The 21,768-nt window shown below is 43.3% G+C and overlaps 1 protein-coding gene across 4 annotated transcripts in view; it reads left to right on the forward strand.

Moving 5' to 3' along the window:
- The window catches only part of TACC2 (transforming acidic coiled-coil containing protein 2), a 125,993-nt gene that overhangs the window by 13,788 nt on the left and 90,437 nt on the right, over nucleotides 1-21,768 (forward strand). The window contains exons 5-6 of one of the 4 annotated variants that reach the window (XM_032695072.1): nucleotides 3,053-3,228; nucleotides 11,787-17,486. In XM_032695072.1, the coding sequence (XP_032550963.1) occupies nucleotides 3,053-3,228; nucleotides 11,787-17,486 (5,876 nt within the window). Of the gene's footprint in view, nucleotides 1-3,052; nucleotides 3,229-11,786; nucleotides 17,487-21,768 lie in introns of those variants that run through there. The other 3 variants (XM_032695073.1, XM_032695074.1, XM_032695075.1) reach the window with 3 other exon arrangements.

Below are 21,768 nucleotides of genomic sequence, written 5' to 3' on the forward strand. Positions count from 1 at the left end.
ACATCCTAATTTTGGTGAGAGGGGGTGTTGAGGTATAATAAATGTCTGTATTAGGTAGTTCACTTGTGAATTCTGGAGATAAACAGTAATAGTAAAATCCAGCAAACTTCCACCAAAATTACTCTGGCCCCAAAGTGTTCTGTGAAGCATCAGACTCGGGGAGTCAATGACAAACTAGCCTGATTCCATGTTACAGTTTCAAACTGTCCTAAAGTAGCCCTACTGCTGCTTGCAAGTACCTGGCAGGTGTAACCTCTAAGTTAGGTCTCCTCGTATCTGTGTTATTTGAGCCTTAGAAACAAGGAGCTATTTGGTTTATGACATGACAGGCTGATCAATATTGTTTCCTTCTGATGCCACAACTGAGCCCATATTGTGTTTAACTGTTGGTTATCACGTGGCTCGTGGGATTTGTGGCTCTGGATGACAATCCAAAGGTTTGTTGCTACAAACCAACCTGTATTGGTTCTCAGCACAGGAGTTTTACTTTAGAGATTTATGTGCAGGAGGCATCCCCATCATGCCATGGCTCCAGAAGAGGGATAACTGCATGTCAGTAGAACAGAGAATTGTAACCTAAAGGAGCCTTCTGAGTTAAGTGGCTGATCTTGTGAAGGAGAGACTAATTAGAGGCCATGTGTGGCTACTGAGACTGCAGGGTAAGTGCAGTAAGTTAATGACTTAATTATTCAGTGTGCACCTTTCTGCTGTGGGACATGACAGAGGCTTTGGGAGAAGGAGGCAAAACATGCAGCTCTTCATCTTCTGAAGAGAGCTGTGAGGTGGTTCCTCCTGCCTGGCACACAAAGCAGCTGGAGAAAATAGGAGATGGTGGTAGTAGAAAGGAGAAAAAAAAATAAAATAATTAGTTCTCACTGCTCTTGCCAACTGCTGGAGGCACCTGGACAAATTTGTAAATTGGCCTAATTTCTTGGGGTTCTTTGTGCCATTTCCCTTACCCTCCCTGCCCTGCTGGGGAAGAAAAGGAGGTCATTTCTGCCTGCAAGTGGCTTGAGAATGGTTCTTCATTTGGCTGCTACCATGAGGCATTTGTTTGTGGCACATCTTCCAGTCTGACCCACCTGCACCTCTCATGGTAAGACATGACACATGGACTAAGGAACAGTGTGTCACTGTGGCTGCCTCTCCTGGCTTGTTGGGAGTTTACCAACCACTGGTTAGGGGGTTTTTTTCCCTGATAATTAATTTAATAACACATTTTTTTCCCACTTCTTTCTCTCTGCAGCACAAAAAAAGCAAACCAGAGCCCTGGAAGCTAATTCAGGTCTGGTTTTTTCTATTTTTTTTATTTTTTTTTTTGGCTGTAGGAAAGAAATTTCCTCGTATAAATCTTGATGTTCTAGTATTTTTTTTTGCCATATACTCTGGGTTTGGGGCCAACATATATACTTAGATAAATATTCTAAATGCCAGATGTCAGCACATGCTGGGTAAGTGCTTAATAATCACGAAGCCAAGAGCCCTTGGTCTCTCCCAGCGGAAAGGGGTGTGATAAAGGAGGCTCCTGCAGACAAAGCCGTAGTGAAGGGCTTTCCCCAGGGACAGGCAGAGGATATGAGAGTTAATCAAATTTGTCTTAAGTCTAAAGGAAGTTCTTTTTATATCTTCAATATGCCCTGACCTTTTCAGTTGCTCATTACAAGGGCTTTGCTTGTCCACTGGGTGTCTCATTCCCGGCTCCGGGCACGGGAAGCCTTTGGCAGTGTGGGAGCACACCGTGATTTTGTCAACGACAGCTCTCTGCGGTTTATTGACTGCTGCTAGAGCAAAATAAACACTAAAACCGAGAGTAAGAAAACCCAAAAGATGAGTGTGGAGTTGTGCTTTTAAACTCTGGCGTTACTCTGAAGTGGTTCTCCCTTCAGTGAATGCACTCATGTGTCTTTACATTGTGAGCCTCAGGCTTCTTGCAGTTACAGTTAAAAATTGAAACAACAGTGATTATATGTTAAGGGTGATCCAATGAAATGGTTTTCCTTCTCTTTAACTACTGCTTGACATGCCAGAGGGTTTGAAAAAGACCTTCTTCGTTCTAACTTCATTTTTTGCACTGCACTTGTTTCTCTCCACTACTCCAGTTCTTTTGCTGTACTTGAAGAACATCCTCAGCTGCTGTTTCAGAGCAGCCCTTACCAGCTCTTCTTCACCTTCTAAAGATACTTCTGCCAAAAAAAAAGAAATGTCAGTAGGAAGGTTCCACTACCTGTTGTAAGCAGCCCCACAGAGTGTGGTAGAACCCCAGGGATTTGCAGGCTCAGCCTGGGTCACAGCTCTGGCACTTGCACAGTTCTCTCTTCCTCCCTGGAGCAAAACCAATAGTTTGCAATGGAAACAAAACAAAGGAAAACCCCACTCATGTAAAGGCATGTCTCCATGGATGAAGATCCTGGGTAAATATTTACCTTTGAGGAGAGGTGATGCAGCATTGCCAGAGCTGTGCAACAGCATTTCTGTAGCTATGACTGCAGAAACTGCAGCATTTCCTGTAGCTGTTATCATGGAGAGGCAGTGTGGGGAAGAATCAAGCCCTCTGGTTCAGTTCAGAGGCATTCTGAGCTTTGTTGAAGTGGGAGGGAAGGAATCTGGACTTGGATTAAAGCACTGGGTCTTCACTGATGTTGGCTTTATCTCTAACTTGACTCCAGATATACTGCTAATATTATGAGTGTACAAGTGTACAGCCTATTTCCATCCTTTCTCATTTTAAACTTGCTTAGCAAGGAAGCATTTGCCAGGCTTGGAAAAGGAGAAGATGATACCCTCCTTGGGTCAATAAAGGCCCTGGCTGCTTTAGAACAATTGTTGCATTCTTCTCTCTCTCCTAGTATTTATTTCTGGCTCAACCACTTCCTTCTGTTTTTCTGTCATTAATAAAAAAATGGCCTGGCTTTACAACCTGCAAGTTCCATCAAAGTAGTGAAATCTGCTGCAGAAGTTGTCTATCAGTGGGCAGAACAAAACTCCTCCAGCTTGTGTATTCTCCAAACTAGCAGCAGCCATTTAAATTATTCTTTTTTTTTTTCTGTTCTAGAACACTCCACAAGATTCAGAATTAGGCCAACCTCCTGGTAATGGGCACAGCACAAAAAGGAACCCTCAGGACAACAGCCCAGAAAGGTCTGGAGGTCAGGACATATCAGATCCTCCTCCTCCTGCTGCTGTGCCACCAGCTGAGAGCAAAACCTCATCAATGCCAGGACCTAAAAGGTAAGAAATGAAGTTTCCCCCTGTGAGTAGAATTGAAGCCCTGACGCTGTTGGTAGCTGGGGGCTGTGCATTTTTTAGTTTCTGTTCCTGTGTAGCTGATTTTCAAAGTCTGTCACCCTGATGGATGGTGATGATGATGATGATGCCCTCAAAAATAACCTGACACCACCAGACTGTTGTTTACCAAACTGATTTTCTTGCCTTACTGCATAACTAAAAACAAGGCTCCATCTGTTGTAGTAACCCTTGACCTAAACTTTCTGTGCTTTTTGCTTGTACTAATAAACTCTCATCTGAGACAGAGAAACATTGGAGAGTCTTTTGTGGTTGTATATGACTGTAAAATAAGATGTAATTGTAAACAATTGCAAAATGCTGTGCTCAGCCCTGTATAATAATCCTGCTAAAAAGTACCAGCCTAGCTAATATTTATTAGCATTGCACTGTTCTAAGTGTCTTAAAATTCACCTTATGAAATAAATAGGACCACTTGCAGAGTTAAGATATTCTTCAGTGCTATTAAAGGATGGCAGAAGATAACATAATCTGGGTTTTATTTAATATCCCAACAGGAACATTTTGTCTGAAGCATTAATACTTTTTACTTGAATATTTCCCATGCTACTTTTGTTTTCAGCAGCTGCAATGAAGAATTTATGTAATACCAGAATGATTTCAAAACAGAGCTGAGTACTTTGCAAATCAGCAATGTTACCTGGAATAAAAGGGAATCACAGAACCATACAATGTCCTGGGTTGGAAGGGACAAGGCCATTGCACAGAATGCTAAATACAATTTAGGAGTAGCAGGAACTTGCTGAGAAATGTGTAGGATTTTTGGGCTGTGGGCACCTTTTGAAGTGTTCTCACTAATTTTCTTTAAGATTGGAGAATTCACTACAGAAAGATTTGCCACATCCTTTAAAGTAGAGTGTGTTTCCACCAACCCTGGCTACCATTTCTGATTGCCATTTCTTTGCAAGATGTCAACTTGAGAAATAAAAAACAGGAACAAACAGGAGTCCGGTACAAATGTTTCAGATGCTGTTAGTGCTAGCCCAGGCAATAAACTCTTCTTCTCCCCTTTTTTGTAAGAAATTATGAAGATTAAGCATTTCTTTATGGAGAGGGTGGTCAAACACTGGAACAGGCTTCCTAGAGAGGTGGTTAACACCCCAAACCTGCCAGTGCTTAAAGGGCATTTGCACAACAACTTTAATAATTTGCTTCAACGTTTGGGCAGTCTGAAGTGGTCAGGCAGTTGGATCATGGTAAGTCCCTTGCAGTATTCTAGTCTAGTCTAGTCTATTCTATTATATTTAAAAATTATTGATATTATGCAACAGTTTGTGGCAGTTTAAATCCAAATTCAGGTATTAAATAAGATCATCAGTGACCACATTTCAGGGAAGATCAGACACATGAGTAATCTAAAAAAAGACTTTCCAAGAAAGAGCAGCTTATTTTCTGGAAGGGACAGTTTGGCTGTGCTATGGGGCTCTTACACTTCAGTAGGTTGTTGTACTTCAGTGCATGCATAGGAAGTTATTTACTATTAATTCTATTTCTTCTGACTGCCACTATCTACTGAATTATCTACTGAAAATAATAGAGCCTGACCAAGACTAAGGCTGCTAAAGTCAATTCACAATGATAAAGGTATTTAGGCATGAAGTTTAAAGGGATGAGAGGTTGTGCTTCTTTCCTAGAGATGCCTCACTCTGCTGCCTACCAGGTCTATACATGGAACAGCTTTTTCTTGGATGAAATTCTCCTGTCTTTGAGAGTGTCTGTCCATTTTCATGTCAAAGGAGGGAAGCCATAGATGTCATTCTCACTAGTAAAAGAAAAAAAATCAGTTTTGGGGTGATGATGTAAAATTGGACAGGGTGAGACTTTTTAGAGGTATATTTTGTTTGTTTGTTATGTCAATTAACAAATACTACATGTATCCTCTAGCCTGTAGTTTCTCTCCATGGTATTGTGCATAATCACTATATTGTTTGTGTCTCTAATGGTAACCACACTGTCCCACTGAAGAAAACAAATTTCTTGTAAGCTGTTTACAATATGGTGCAAAAAAAATAGTCATTTTCTGCTGCTCTTATCAGTATGCAGGTTATATATTGGGAGAGGGAAAATAAGAGGGAATTATGAGTATTACCAACTGCTGACTTCTACAGTAGGGCTATCATGACTAACATTCCTGCAAATTGGAGTTGTTTGTGGAACTGCACAATGACAGGTAGGAGACTGTGTACCTAGACCTGCACCACCCACACACCCTCCAGCTGAGAGCATTTGTACCAGCATCCACCTGATACACTGCAGACTCTTATCTTGGGGTTGGAGTATTTGTGGTTTGGCTGCAGCAAGTGCAGTCTTGCCTTTTTTTTTTTTTTTTTGTAACATTAGCATAGTAACTTTATACTCTTCCGTAACTAATTAGCATTTAAAAAAAAATGTATCGCTCAAAAACGGCAGAACAGCAGTTCTTCAGGGGTTCCTTTTCAAAATGTGAGTGCCCAGAACACTTTGGACTTATATTCCAGCTGGCTGAGACAGCTTTACGCTGCAGCAGGCAAAATTATGACTCGTGTGAGATGAATGTTGCACGGATGAGTCAGCTCGGAGGGATTCACGAGATTCTTGTTTTGGGAAATTTATTAGATGGGCGGGAGCTCAGGCAGTTACTTGTTATTTAGCCTCACTCCTGCAACTGCTGGCACATGCCTGCTTTGGGTGACTCTTTAAGTTATATCCTGCCAAAACAGAAATGAAGACAATAAACGGAAAATCTTTGAAGTCCCACATTCCAGGCTGTTTATTTTTAACTCGCTCTCCTGTGTTGCTTTGAGCGCATCTTTTCCACCCTTGAAGTGAACTCTTGGAGTCTTCAGAGCGTGTGACCTTCCGTTCTTGGATGGAGCATCCCTGGGTGGAAAATTACCACGTTTGCTTTTTTCCAGTCTTCTGGGTGGCTTTCTTCTGCCCTCCACAAATTCTCTGAAGTTGTTTCAGTTGCTTTTAAACTCTTGCCTTTTGGAATTCAAAATGTCTGTGACTCTGACTTTAGAGTAGTCTAAGTCTAATTTTTTTTTTTTTTTACCTATTTCTCACTAGTCCTGTATGTTGAAAAGTAAGACCATCAGTAATTAATCTGTGAACTTTCCATGTGGAATAAAAAGGCTGAAGAGCTGGGATAGTTAGCAAGCCTCAGGCTTTGTACTGGTGCCTGTGTGAGGTGTAATGTGCCTTTCTCCTGGTGCACAACTCTCACCTGGGGAATCCTGAGCTGGACAACTCAACCCCAGAGGCAATTTTTCCAGCAGGTTTAGGAAGAAGCAGATGCAGCAGTTTAAAAGATGCACAGCCAGGAGTAGCTCAGGGGAGTGAGCAGTCTTTGTGGATGACCTTGGCCAGAGTGCTGCACACAGATCCTGTGGGACACCCTGAGCCGTGTGGAGTGACGAGCTGGAGCTGCCACACATCCTGTAGGACAGTCCCTTCGGTGCCATGCTTCCTGCTGGCTCTCTGGATATCTCACATGGAGACCAGGAGCCGGTCCTGGAACTGGAACTGAAGCTCTTGCTTGCTGCAGCAGTAGTACAGCTCACTTCTTTAATGCTGGAGCAATTTGCTTTGGTCATACTTAAAATATTGCAGGGGTTTTATTCCGTGTGTGGAACGAGGAGGTGAAAAGTGATTGGGGGTGGGGGAGAAGGGGAGGAGGGTTCCCAGGAGGATCATATGGATCATTATTCCTGCTTCACTTTTTCCTGAAAGCTTAGAGGCACAGGGAGGGTGGGGGAGGCTGGCTGCTGTTAACAGCCCTTTAGCCATGATGGATTTCTCATGTGTTTGTTTACACTCAGAAGTTCAAATAGTGACTTGCTCTGCCTCTAAAACTGTGACTCTTTTCTTTTTTTTCTTTTTTTTTCTTTTTGAAAGGGAATGTGGAAATGAATTCCATCTTCCCAATTAACTTTCAGTACCTCTTAGGGACAGATTAAAATGCAGGATTCCCTAAGTTAACTGAAGTCCTCCAGTACTCTGTGTCCAAATGTGTAAACTCAAAAAGTAGACGCTGATCTCTCACATTGTCAGGGGAGAGAGAACAGAAACATTTGAGAGGCAGCTTTATGTGTGCCGTGGCTGAGGAGCTGGCTGTGCATTTGTTCCCTCAAGTGCTTTCTAAATTCATCCTCAGATTTCAGGCTCATGCTCCTGGGAATATAATCACTCAGGCTCTGAGTTACATCAGTGTGGATGGCAACTGTATGTGACCTCTGGGATTCAGAGGCTTCAGCAGTCAGTGTTTTTCCCTCACAAGCATGACTAGGTTGGGAAGGCTGCCTGTCCTTTCAACAGCTACTGCATGTTTTAGAAGGACAGCAGAGGAATAAGAAATGGAAATTTTAAATTATCCACAATTTTCTGTTGTGTTATCTTCACTTGCTGTTGTTTATCAAGTACGCTTAACCTGTTTGGGCATCTCTAACTCCCATCCCTCCACACAGGCTCCCCCTCAGACAGTAAATGCTAAATGACAGAGAGCTTTTGTCTTGCTGCTGCTGGTTTTATCTTCTGGCCCTTTGCCTTTGCTGTGGATGAGAAAGCAGAGTAATGGAAGTTGTGACTTGAAGTGTTAATGGCTGGTGGATTGGGTATGGCTCTGGAAGCATTTATGGGATATGCAGCATGAGTCATTTATTTCTTAGCATCTTTTATAGCTTCATACCCTCAACACAGACCAGGCAGTGCTCTCCTAATAAACATCTCAGTAACCAAGCAGGACTCCTATAAATTGTTCCAGGATAATTCAGACTTGCCACAGTATCTTCTGATGGTGGAGAGAGGTTAACTACAGGCATTAAAAATTAATCTGTAAATTTTCAATGTGCTTCCAAACAAGCAATTCCTCAGTAATTATTTATGCAAAATGTTTTAGGCATGTGAAGATTTTATTTGTTGTTATTTGATGTTGTAACTTGATGTATAGCATTCATATGGTCAGTATGTTAGGGCCTTGGATTTGCAAATTCTTAACTGTTTGCAAATTGCTTAACTTTGGAGATAAGGGAAAAGTTCCCTTTGGTAACTCTTGAGTGCAGTGGGACACACATATTTTAAGTTACTGATGCACCTACATCTTTGCATGACTGCATTTTCTTTTTTTTTTTTAATATATCATCAATCACATGCAGCAATTACTCCTAGCAAAATTACTCCTTCTGCCCTAAACTCTACATGAACTATGAGGAACTCAAATGTTCTTCCATTCTTTGTCATTTGCATGTTTTGCTTTAAATATGAATGAATTTTTCCCTTATATTGAGCTAGGTCAGATTACAAACAGAAGAGATCAAGTCCCCACAAAAGCAAACACATTTGATTTTCCTGTATTTAAAAATCCAAACTTTTAGGGTCATAGCTTTATGTTGATTGTATTAAATGGGCTGCCTGAAAATACATGTTCCCTGCAGGTAATTATTGATTTAATGTAGATTGGGTTTTACTCGGGGGAATTATCTTCAGCATGTGGTGTAATTTCCCTGTAGTGCTATTCCCTTTAAAAAGAGTGGAAGATAATGGGACTAGGTGTGACCTTAAGAGGTCATCTAGTCCATCCTTCTGCCCTAAAGCAGGATCAGCTGTGCTTAAGTCATTCCCAACAGATGTTTGTCTAACCCCAGCATGTCTTGCAGACAGAAAAGCAAGATTGTAAAAAATGAAAAGGAAGATGTAGGATCCGTTCCCTGGGTGGTTTTCCTTGTTAGTTACATCAGAAGGAGAAACATAAATAGAGAAATCCAAACAGGTCAGTCTTGGGCATATCCTATTATGATTGAAAAACTCAGATTTCCAATTCTGTGTTCTGTCCTGCATAAAACACTGAAGGAAGCTGCAGTAGCACAGATGATGGATCTGTACTGCTCCACTCTGAAAGTGGTACTTTAACTTGCTGTCACAGCATGTGCCAGCACATTTTGATTCTGTTCAGCATACATTAATTACAAACTTGTCCCAATTCCTTCATCTGCTCTTGAGTAAAATGAACAAGCTTTCAGCATTATTGAATGCCAGAAAAATTGTTTGGATTGATTCATAACACTGGATCTCCCTTGAACCTGCTTAGTCACAGGTTTATGACTCTGGCTCCTGACAAAGGTGCCACCAGCGTGGCAGTAGATAGTTCATGGGCTTGGAAATTGTAGTCAAGACAATTTAACCACTTCAGACATGTTTGGAACTGTTTCATATTTAATAGCTGCAAACAGAAGTCTAATGTAACAAAGATGTTGTGTGCAAAAGTCTTAGAGAAATTTCAGTCAGATGAAATCTGTAAAATGCAAATATACGATGATGGAGGGTCTGTATGGTGAACATTACCAGCATTTTCCAACACTGTTGACAGATGGGATGAAAGATAAGTAAAGAATCAGAGATTAAAGATAAATGATAAGGAGACATTGTAACTGTAGATGATGTTTTCTACTTTTTCCAAAGCTCAGTTTCACAGAGGTTAGAGGGCTTCCCCCCTCAACCTCCACCTGTTTTTGTTATCCTCCTGATCACCATATCTCTGACAGGAGCATGCTTCCAGGTTGAGGAACCCTGGGCACAAAACTGCTAATGAGCAATTTAATCAGTAAGAAGATAAACCTGCAACATGAGCAGAAAGCTGGAATGGCAATTGACTCCCACTTTTCCACCCCTTCCCCAACTCAGTGTCATGGTTTCTCTCTCTCTTTTCTAATTAAGCTTCCCTTAGTGCAGAATTAATGTCAATAATGAAGTGCATTCCTTCCTGGCATCTCCCTGCTGTTTGTTCATGCCCTGTCATGCCCCACATTGTCAGTGATCCAGCAGATACCACATCTTGCACTGCCATCTCTGTTATTCCCAGTGTCAGTAAGTTTTATATGGACAGGTGTTTTCAGTGTGCTAAGGGGTGGAAAAATTCCTGTGTGCAAAACCATTTTCTCAAAGTTTAAATAAAACATATTGGTGTTATAAATTAAATGTTCAAACTGATTCCAAGCATTGCTGAAACTTGTTGAAGCTGTATATGAATTGTATGTTATAGATATTTTACCTCAGATCCGAGGCTTAGCCTTAATATAGGCAAATTTCAATGGCTCTTTAAAGACTAGTTAACTTTCCACTGCAATGACTCTGAAGAAGGATTTTAGGACCTAAGACGGACTCGTGTTTGGCTTTAGGTGCAGCTCTTTCCTGTTGGGCAGAATTCAGCATAAGGAGTGGGTTTAGCCCCACCTGAAAGTGCATTTTGTGCAGGGTAGCACAGCCCAAGGGGCCATGGTTGTACAAACACAGACCTAAACTGCAGGGACACAAGAGCTGGTCACTGACTCACTTCTCCATCAGGTATTTCGTCTGTAAAACCTGGGCAGAGTTTACAGAGGAGGGGAGAGAGGCTTCTCAGATTTCTGGAGATTAGTTATAATCCAATCTACAGTTGGCTTTACAGAAGGTGTTTTAAGCATCTTTTATAGCTCCAATCTCCCTGTGCAGCTCTGGAACTAGAGCTCACTGTCATCACATTGACTGCCCAGCCTTTGGCAATGTGTTATCTGTGTATCTTGCTCTGGATGGGATTTATTATTTCATGTTAAGTAAACATTGCCCCTTGCTCCTAGGTACAATTCCACACTCAGTTTTGAATTGATATTACACTCCATATTCCCTAAGGTGGTGAAAATATGCCCAGGCATGGAAGGTGAGGGAGAGAACAAGGTTAAACTATTTCATCACCAGCAAACAGTGTGAAAGCCTGAGGTTCACACAGTGCACATGAAAACTGTTTAAAATAACTTCTTCTCGCAGTTAGTCACCTCTGATTCCATTTTTTCTATCTTATCTGTGATGGGTGGGGAGAGAGAGAGAGAGATCACACCAAGGGTTGCAGCTTACATGCACTGAAATCAAACCCTGCAATTAAATGACCTCACAGGGTGTGTATCATCGTAAGGCAGCATCCTGCATTTGGCAGACCTTTGACCTTTTTGGTGAGAATCACCCGTGCTGATCAGCTGGAGAAAACATTCAGCAGATGGGCCCTTCTTAATCTTCTGCCACACGCTCGAGCACAGCCAGATAACAGCAGTTACTGTGGTTGCTCAGCCTTTAGCTCTGTGCAGAGCAGGCTCGTAGAAGCAGAAACAAAAAACCTTTCTTTGAGATACTGGGGGTTTTCCCTGTTTTTTTTTTTTTCCCCCCAGTTTTCCCATGTTGCTCCCTTAGTGTGTTGGATGTGTGTCTCCCCTCCCCACGCTCATCTAAGATTTTTGAGTGGTTAAAATGCATGGTGGCTCTCAGGTAAGACCGGGGAAATACTTTCCAGAGTAATGAGCACTTAAATCACTGTGTCCGATGGTTTAACTCCTGAAAGCAGATTAGCAGCTTCACAGTGCATGTAGTGCATGGCTTTGAAACATCAGTGGCACAAGCTGGTTTTATTCTTTGCTTCACTTGCTTCATATTCTTTGCTTCTTTATTGACATGAAACAAATAAACATTTCCATTGTTGGCAGCATCGGTAATGAAGGCATCAGTAGCTACAGTGCTGAAGAGCTGTCCAACCCAAACTCAAGCATGGTGTCTTCAGAGGTGACAGGACAGAACACTATCTTGCAAGGGCAAGGAGGACAAACAGACTCTAATTTCTTAAAGCACTCTACTGAAACAAGAGATACAAGCCTGCCTGTCTTAGTGCCTCCTGCAGACTGGGACAAAGAACACGTCACAGCAGATCTCACAAGCAGCACTGACAAGTTCCCCACCTCAGATTACAACAGAGCACTGCCATCACCAGCTCCAGTGAGTGATAAAGAAGAGGGATTAGCAAATGCCAGGTCTGTGGACAGAGGGCCAAAATGTGATAATGTTGCTGCCTCTTACACCAAAACCGGCAAGAATGAGCCCAGAATGCCAAGCCTGGAGCCCAGCCCTGCTGCTGCAATCACAGAAATGCAAGGAGTCACACAAATGAGTTTGAGTGAATCAGGATCTCTCCATCAGAGTGAACAGCTGGGTGGCATGAGGGAGCCACATGTCAGCACGTTTCCCCGGGGTAAAGCAGCGGGAGATTATTTTACTGCTCAGGAGGCCGAGCAGGAGCGAGGAGTTTTGGAAGTAGGTCAGCTGCAGGCACTAATGCAGCAAGGTAGACAGGACACAGATGGTGGAGAGGGTCTGCTAATGAAAAAGGAAACCTTAATCCTAAATTATCCAGCAACAGGAGGCTCAGACGGTGAAAAATTTGGAGCAATTGTGAATGCTCAGGGCTTCACTGAGATCAGCGAAGTCTCTAATCTACAGATGGGGGCTGGAACAACAGCTATAGGGAATGAGGCAAATCCAGCTCTATCTGTAAGCAAAAGGAAGCAATCAGAAGCTTGTACTTTAATGTCAGAGTTGCCTTCTAACCCTCCAAATCTCTTCCTGGTACCAAAGCCTGAAGAGCCTTCGAGGGAATATGTGCCTGGGAATGACTCTCAAGATCCACTGAGGAGAGAAACAGTGAAAACAGCCTCTGAAAAAAACAAATCCATTTTTCAAAGAGAGCTTCAAAAGGAGGATGAGCTTGTTAGTGCTGAGCATTTCAGTGTGCCTTTATCATTTAAGCAAGAGGAAGAAGAAAAATCAGCTGTCACAACTGAAAGCCCAAAAGATGAAGCCAGTAGCAATGAAATTATAAAAGCTGATGATGTGTCTAGAGAAAGCACCACACTTTCTGAAACAGAAAGCATTATCAGTCCCACCAAGGAAAATTCACTGGTAGATAAAAGGTTATTACTGGAAGACTATGCATTAAGTACTTCTTTAAGCAGATCCACAGAGCTGTGTCAAAAAGAAGTTGAGTCGGATGTAACAGGAGAAAAAAATGGAATCAGAACAGAGGATACACAAATGTCAGAAACGAGTGAATTACCTGAGGGCTCAAGTGAGGCAGGAAGACAACTATTGAGCTCTGTTAGTAGCCATTACCAGGGCACAGTAAATACCCACTTGGAACACAATCCTGAAGAATTCAGCCTTTGTGAAAACCCTTCAACAGGTGACCGAGGGGAAGAAGGTGAGGGAAAGCCTCTGAATTTAGACAGTAACTTGAAAACACCTGAAGGCAGTCCACAGTCTCTTGGTTGTAAACCTGAACAACAAATGAGTAAAGAGAAAACAGTTGCCCCAGATGACCTGGAGAACAAGCTCGTGGCCTCACCACAGTTTGCAAGGGAGGAATGCCCACGGAGTTCTGGTTGCTTTAACACTGAGCCAGAAGGCAAAACTTCAGGCCAGCCAGGCTGTAACAGGACTGAAAAGGTTTGTTTAGATGGTGCACACAGTTCACTGCTTCTCCACCCTGGGAACAATAATATTGAGCAGAGTAAGCAGGACAAATCCTGGGAAAAGGCTTTTGCTAGAGAAACTGTGTTGGAATGTGAATGCAAAGCTGAGAGTCAAGAAAAGCCTGAGAGCTCTAGCAAGTCAGGAGAAAGTGCAAAAATGCCCAAATTAAAACTTGATCTGCAGGGCTTGGACGAGTTGGCAGAGGCTGTGGATCTCGTGGCTGTGCAAACCGAGGAGGCCCCACGGGCTCTGGAAACCAAAGGACAGAACAGTCACACCACTGAAGTGCCTCGCAGAGATCCAGAGCAGGAATCTGCAGCTGCACCAAGCAGTGCTGGGGATGGAAAACAACAGGAGGAGAAGCACCAAACTGCAGTGCAAAGTTTCATGGAGGACAAAGACTTGGCAGTGGGAAGTGAACACAAACTGGGTGTGCCAGTGCAAGCTCAGCTGGAGCAAGTGGCTACAGAAAGTCACAGAAATGTGCAGAGTGCTGGCTCAGAACCCCCTGAAGCTGCAGTTGGTACTTCAGGACTTACTGCTCAGCAAGTGCACGTGGAGGAAGGGGGTGGCAGCCACATCACTGCAAACAACTGCTCCTCTGAGAGTGACACATGCCGCTCTTCAGAGGCCCCGGAGCGCAGGATCGGGGAGCTGCAGGAAAATGCAGGTGTTCCAACTGCTCCTCCCCAGGCAGAGCAAACGGGGCAGTTGGTGTTTGTGGCTGGTGTCACTGGCCGGAGTTCAAATACACAGCTTGAACAACAGGAGCACCAGAGCAGTCTGACAGCTGTCACAGGGGCAGACGATCGGGAACACAAAGAAAGGGCCCTACAACCCGAACGGCCGTTGGGCGTAAATAATGACAGCGACACACCACAAATGCCTCTGAACGTTTCAAACAACCTTAATAAAGGATCTCCTGTGCTGGGTCCAGCACTGCCCCAGTGTGACTCAGACAGGGCAAAAGGACAGGAGCAGGATAACAGCAGTGCTGAGGATGTGTGCAGGGGTGAGCACCAGCAAAACTCTTCTGGTGTGACCACGCTTGATTTGCAAGATTGCAACGAGCAAAACAAAACCGATCTCCAGGCAGAAGAAAACTGCTGCAGTAAGCAAAACTCCAACAAGCCCGAGCAGGGTAATAATTCTTTGATCTCGGCTAGACAGCATGAAGCAGCACGTCAGAGCAATGCATTTTGTAAAGAATCTGACAAGAACGAACAGCCAGGCAGCGTGTGCAGGATGGGGGATAATACTGGTGAAAGCTGTGCTGCTGCTATAAACACTCTTCCAGGGACACAGGATTCAACAAGTGCCACTAACATATCACAGGCTTTGCCAAGTGATACAGAAATAGCACATACTTCTGATAATTCTGAGAAAAATGATCCTCAAATATCTCATCCAGAAACTCAAAGGAAAATGCCATTAATGGCAAAAAACTCGAAAAATATTCTGACCGCTGATGGGGAAATCATCCAGAAAGATGGAAACACAGAGATAAGTTGTGAGGACAGTGTTGCTGTGCCAGAAACAAGCAATATGAAGCCTGACAAAAGTCCAGGGGCACAAGGATCTCCTTCACCATCATGGGCACACGGGGAAGTAATTCCCACTGATAAATTGTATAAATCCAGCTGCATTCAAAAGACAACAGAGCAGCCTGGTTATTGTCAAGCAGATTTTACAGCCCTCTCTACTCAGACCTCTGTATTCAGCCATCCCAGCCAGCAACCTGGAAACACCACAGACAAGGGTACTGGGGGGGAATCACTAAATAGTGAACTGGAAGTTGTAGCATGTCAAAACACCTTAGAAGGTAACACTGATTTGCAGGTTCCTGCAGGTCCTCAGGTGTCAGCACATGTGGGTCTTGTGGCAGGTATGTGTGTGGGTGAAAAAGACTGTCCAGACCAAAGTTTTCAGGGTGATGGAGACAGAAGTTTTGCCCTGCCAGAGACTTTAAATGTAGGGCAGGGAGCTGGAAACTTATCACAGTTCAACTCTGAGAAGCTGAAGAAAGAGATCTCTGCAATTAAATCCAAAAAAACAAAAAGTGAGCTAAACTTCAAAGAGCAGCAAAGTGACAGTTCAGCAGAGTCTCTGTTAGCTCTCCCTACTCCAGAAGGGAAGCTACTGAGCCTTTCATCATCACAAGAAGGCTGTAATGAGGAAATTGCAACCAATATCTGCGTAGATGACAAGCACGGTGAGATCTTAAAGAAACCTGGGAACACAGAAAAAGTGGAAGAGCTTTCAAAAGAGAATAATAACGTAACCAGGCCAGACATCAGTATTTCCAAGCAGTCTGCAGAGAACTCTGGAAGGGAGCATGAGGCTCTGACTTGCAGCTCTCTGGATATTGGCTCCAGCATCCCAGACTTTAGGGAGCACATCAGCCAGATATTTAAAAAAACTGTCCACAGCACACTGAGTGCTGAATTACCCCAGCTTTTGCCTGAAAACCATGCAGGCTCCAAGCAGAGTCCAGTGGCCAAGGATACAGCAGAACTCTGTGGTGCTGAGAACTTTTCAGAACCAAACAGGGCGGGCAAAGGAGCTCCCGAGGGCACCTCAGAAGCAGAGGGGCAAGAGTTATCTTTAGCTACTGAGACTTCCCGCAGAGCTGCCGAGGGCAAATCTCTGCAGCAAGAAAACACCGTGGCAGAGCTGCCACCAGCAAGTCTCCAGGACACTGAGGGAAACAGGCAGCCCAGTAGCTGTTTAGAAGTGGTCCCTGGCTTGGATGGAGCTACACCTGCTGAACGTGCTCTGGGAAATCTGCAGAAGCCAGACAAGCCCACTGAGAGCAGTGGGATGGAAAGAGAGGAAGGCGTGTGCGCTGGTGGCGTTGATCCTGAACCGCTAATAAGCTTAGAGATAAAGAAGCAAGGACCAGCTTCATTTGATGGGGCAGCAGCTGAGAACTTCCCTGCGTATTCCGACAGTCAGCAGCGACCCGCCGGAGCTGTTATCCCTGCGGGCGACGCGCGGCAGAGGGACAGAGAAGATGCTGCTGCCACAGAGGGAAATAACTTAATTACAGGGCGTGGTGCAGAGCCAGTTTCATCTGAGGAGGATGTGAGCCTCGCTTCTGAGAGGTGCCAGGATCCCAAGCCAAATGAACAGGAGGGAAGTGAGCACGGTGATCCAGACGCTGCCAAGAGCATCTCTGACATGGCCGCTTCAGCCCTTGTCCCGGGAGGATCTTACAGCCATGGAAAATTGTCAGACAGTTTTAATGTGCCACCCGAGGGAAATGGGGAGACACACGCTCACGGCAACTTCATGGGTGACATTGAGTCTCGGGATGACATGCAGGTGGTACAGGACGATGCAGTAAATAGGAAATGCTTGGAAACATCTGAAAATTCACAAGATGCACAGCAGGAAAAGAAAGTGACCGTGCATGGGTTAATAGATTACTTAAAAAATGAAGTAAGCCAGGATGATTGCGTGCAAACTGACTCTAAAGTAGAATCTAGCGGTATGACTGAGGGAGATGTTAAAGAGAACAGTGACACAGGGATAAGCACGGCAAAGGCAGGTAACGAAAAAACTGGAGACGTCCCTGAAACAGGTACTGCAAGGATGTTAGTCACTGGGGAAGACAACATAGCCATAAACACGAGCACTGGAGAGCAGGAGGCAGACTTGTACAAAAATCACCCTCCAGCCCTCCCTGTGATAGAGCAGGGTGAGCCTTCTGCACGTGCAGATCTCACTGTTGCTGAAAATTGGCCGAGCAAGATGAATTCAGAACATGAAAGATCCCTTCAGGATGCCAAAGGAAAGCTCTCACCGCCTGCATTAACTGAGCCTAAGAGCCTTGACCTCAGTGAACTTCAAAACATGGCCGTGGCAGGATTACCTCCTGAAAGGTATTTACTTTGAATTACTATGTGAAATGGTTGTCAGGGCCCCGGGGTGGGCAGAGGTACAATTTTCAGGGCAGATACTCGTTGTCTGGGCGGTTTGGGAGGGCACATACTGTGTTCTTAAATGTCTCTTAAATATATGTTGCTTCTAAATGCAGACTATGTGGAAAAAATAATTTGTAAGGACAGAGAGGTCCTAAAAGCTGAGGAGCACGGTTCTTACCTGTTCCGTCTCCTGGTCCAGATTCCTGCCCTTACCTGTGTGGATTTGCTTACACTTCCAGTGTTCACACCCTGTAGCCTAAAGATAGGCATACAAATAGCACTTCCTAGCCTTAAGTTAGTAGAGTTTTGCCAAAGTTTTGGTGACCCAGTTAAATGAGACCTGCAGCATTCACATGGAGTGCAGTGTTTGAAAACAAGGCTACGGAGTAACCCAATTACTCACTCTGTTAGTTGTCTGGGCCTCCCTCTTATCCTCCCATACAATATAATTGCACTGACAGTGCCTTTGATCACTGTGTTATTCAGTGTTTCTAATGGCATGGAGTTGTTTCAGATGTGAGTTCTTCTGAGCTGGGACTTGTGGAGCTTCAGAGTTGTTTTTCATTTTATGTTTATTTATTTTCCAAACCTAGCAGTAACTGCTTTAATAAAGTTAAGATTCCTTTTTTTTGTTTTGTTTTTAACGAGCTTCTGCTTCGCTGTCTGAATTCTTAGTTTGATGTGCAGTTAATTCAAAATAATTATGATCTTAGAATAGGTGCTTTCCTTCCATCTATTGCCTTGATGTAGTCATGTCACTGCTTCCTCTGTAACCTCAGCAACTTCCTTGGACACTGTCCTTCTCCTTCCCATACTGGAGGAGGCACCAATAGCTGTAACTGCTGGGATAACAGCAGAGAGAAGGGTACAGTGAAAAGCTGAACTATATCAGACAATATCAATGAATGGTCTGCAGAGATGGAATCTTTCTAAGTGAAACCAAAAACTGAATAAGGAGGGAAAATATTTCAGTGCCACATTCCTTCAAGGTCAAGTTGATAAAAGCATATTGGAAGTGAAAATACCTGAAGCATTTCTGTTGTTGTGAGAATGTGGGGGAATTCTTCCTGCTGTATGTGAGTCAGGGATGGAGGCTGACTAGGATCTAATTGTGTGAGCAGAACGTACATTAGAAGAATATTGGAAGTGTTGGAAACCTGGGCTTTCTCTTTAAGGATCTGTCTATAAAAGGACAAGGAAATTAGACCCTGTTATTCCTCTCTAGCTCCTTTCCTTTCTGTTTGTTTCCCTTTATAGGATGGGAAGGTTCACAGTGGGTAGCTTTGAAATTCCCAAACAAATTGCTGGCATGGCCTGGCTCAGGAGCCATAAGGGACCATGGGCAGTGCATGCATATATATATATATATATATATATATATATGCATATATATATATATATATATATATATGTCTTTGCATGTGTTCCATATCAGGGCGGGTACCGTACTTTAAATAAATACCTGTGGTGAGCAGGGCAGGGTTCTTGAAACAGCTGCTGACAATTCATGGAGTACTTGCTTCATACTTGCATATGCTTCAGGAATTCATTATCACCTGTTTTTCCAGCATGAGTGTTGGTATCAACAGGCAGCTGCTGCTTTTGCACTGTGACTGTCCAAAAGGCTGAAGCACTGGGGACTCTCAGAGGTACAGAGGAGCCTCTGCTTTTGATCAGGCTCGTTTCTTAGAGGAATATGCATTGATAACACAAAAGAAAAGCAGAAGGCATTAGTTGAGCTGGCTAGTCTGTCTTTATGAGGTCCAATACACTGCCCAGTCCAGTTTTCCTCTGAGATTAAAGCTGGTTTTGTATCATTAAATGACAAGGTGTGCTCCATATGCTGTGTAAGCTGCTGAGTGGTTTGCAGTGTTTATTGCCCTGTCATCCTTACAGAGGATAAACCACTATAGACGTGCAAAATAAGGTGCACGTTTCTAAGAGCTGACTGCAGGGATATAGACCTGATGGAAATAACTCCAGGGATAAAGAATCCTACCCAGCTTTCAATATATATATATATATATATATATATCAGTTAGAAGTATGTTATATTTAGGAGAAGGAAATGGTTCTGAAAGGGGTCCAGAAGAAGGTTCTGAATTACTTCAGCATTGTTTTCTTCCCCCTCCACTGCTCCTGTACAGCTTCATCTCTTTCATGATCCCTTATGTTGAAACCACACTGAACTGTGCATGAGGGGGCAAAGCTGTGTGATCTGACTCTTAAATCCTTGTTAGGATTTCCTCCTGTAGAGGAAACAGAGGAATTTCTTCCCTTTGTGGCTATGCAGTGGGAGGAGGGTGGTCTTGAGATGAACAGTAGATCCAAGCACTGCCTGCAGCAATTCTTGCCCCCACCTCCTTTTGGAGTAGAACACTGGTCAACTAATAAGGAGAGCCCTGAAGGCAATAGTACAGCACCAATGACTTCCCTTCAAATCTTCAGTAAAAAGGACAATTATTTTGGAAAGGAGGTTGTGGCTGAAGCATTAGCCCCACTTTCTTGTGGAAGTATTTCTGTGCTATTTGCAGAAGCAGGGAAGGGTTGGATTTTGGCAACCATGTCTGCACTGAAAAGGAGTTAAAAAAACTCCTTTTAGTTTTGATGTTTTTAACTCTCTCTACTGAATCTGTAACTGAAAACCTCTGTTCTTGATCGAAACATCTGGGCATCAAAATGTCATTCTTCCTGCTTACTATTGGGCATCCAACTGCTTCATTTTGCTGTTGGAGTTCTACTTGGAAGGGAAGACCAGGACTTGAGTTGGGTTCTTTTTCTCCTTTTGCATTGGATACCCACACATCTGTAATGTAACCCACACATCTTTCTTTTCTGGAGAGTGTAGGCAGGGAGTCCTTATGTCCCTGAAATGCCCCTGTTTGCATCATGGCCTGTGGCAGATATTGAGCAGAGCACGGAACAAAATTGGAAAATGATGGCAAAATTTTAGGGATTTTTAGAGGTGGCATTGATTTTTTGATGACTTCCTGTAATTCAGCTGTCTGGTACATGCAGACTGCCATTGTCTCTTGAAAAAAGTACCGAGGGAGCTTTTTGAAGTGGAGATGGTGAAGTCATTCCCAGATGTGCATCTGTGAGGTACAGAGAACACGTTGCATCGTTCCCTGATTTGTTGCTTTGGCAAAAGGCTCAGCTTGTTAACAGGCCTTTGGGTGTTCCAGGCTCTCGGGGCTGGGTGTGCCCTGAGGAAAGAGCACAAGCAAGCAATGACACCCATGTTTTTGGAGAATGGAGAGTTCTGCTGCATTGACTCACATCACTTATAAATCTAAACTCTATTCTTATATGGGAAGTACGTTGCAGCAGCTGGAGTCAGCAAAGCTACTTCAAAAACATTCTTTATGTCCTATGCATAGGTCAACAAGATCTCTTAAGTTGGCCCAGACATACTTTTGGATTTGCTTCATACTTTGTTCTTGCCATCAAAAATTGGCGATTTCAATAACTCCAAAGAGAATGTTCACTCCTTAGTAACTACCGACTTGGTCTTTTTTTGTCTGTGTAACAAATACAGTATTAAATATTTTAACAGTCTTGCTGGATGAGGTGGGGAACGTAGAACTGCTTTTCAGATCAGTCAAGTGGGTTTTGAGCGCTAAGGCTTTGTGTCGTGAGCAGCTGAAAACAAGAGTCTGGAGTTAAAAGGAAACTTGTCAAAACAGTGATTATGCAGCTCTTTATTTCCCTATTTTTGACCTTCAAAATTGATTCGGGTGTGCAGCATCTCAGGATCACAAAACAAAGGGAAAAATAGCTGGAGGTGATTTACACATAAATGAAATGCACAAAATTAATCGAGTTATTTGTCTCTCCTGCCCTTCTCCCTTTGCATCTGAATTCTTTCTTTCTCTTTGTTTTCCTCCCGTTTTACTGTCATTGCTATCCTCAGTAGGTGCAGCTGTTAGTACAGTTGTGCTTTTGGAGGTGCAGGCAGCTCAGCCTGCAGTCCTCAACTAAATTAACTGGATGGGGAGTTCTGGGGGAGTTTCATCTGTGTGAAGTCTGAGATATTTAATTTTGGTATTTTTCTATTCAGGAAGTGTAAAATGAAGATAACTTCACTCTTAAATAGACATCTCCCATTGCCTTCTAGGAAGTAAAAGGGAGTTTTGCCAACTATTCTAATGGATTCCATTGACTGAACTGACCACTGGTTTAGGCAGCATTCAAATATTTTTAAAATTTATGAAGTATTTATAAAATGCTGATTTGATAG

This window comes from Chiroxiphia lanceolata, chromosome 8 (assembly GCF_009829145.1).
Source record: "Chiroxiphia lanceolata isolate bChiLan1 chromosome 8, bChiLan1.pri, whole genome shotgun sequence".
Classification (NCBI taxonomy): Eukaryota; Metazoa; Chordata; class Aves; order Passeriformes; family Pipridae; genus Chiroxiphia; species Chiroxiphia lanceolata.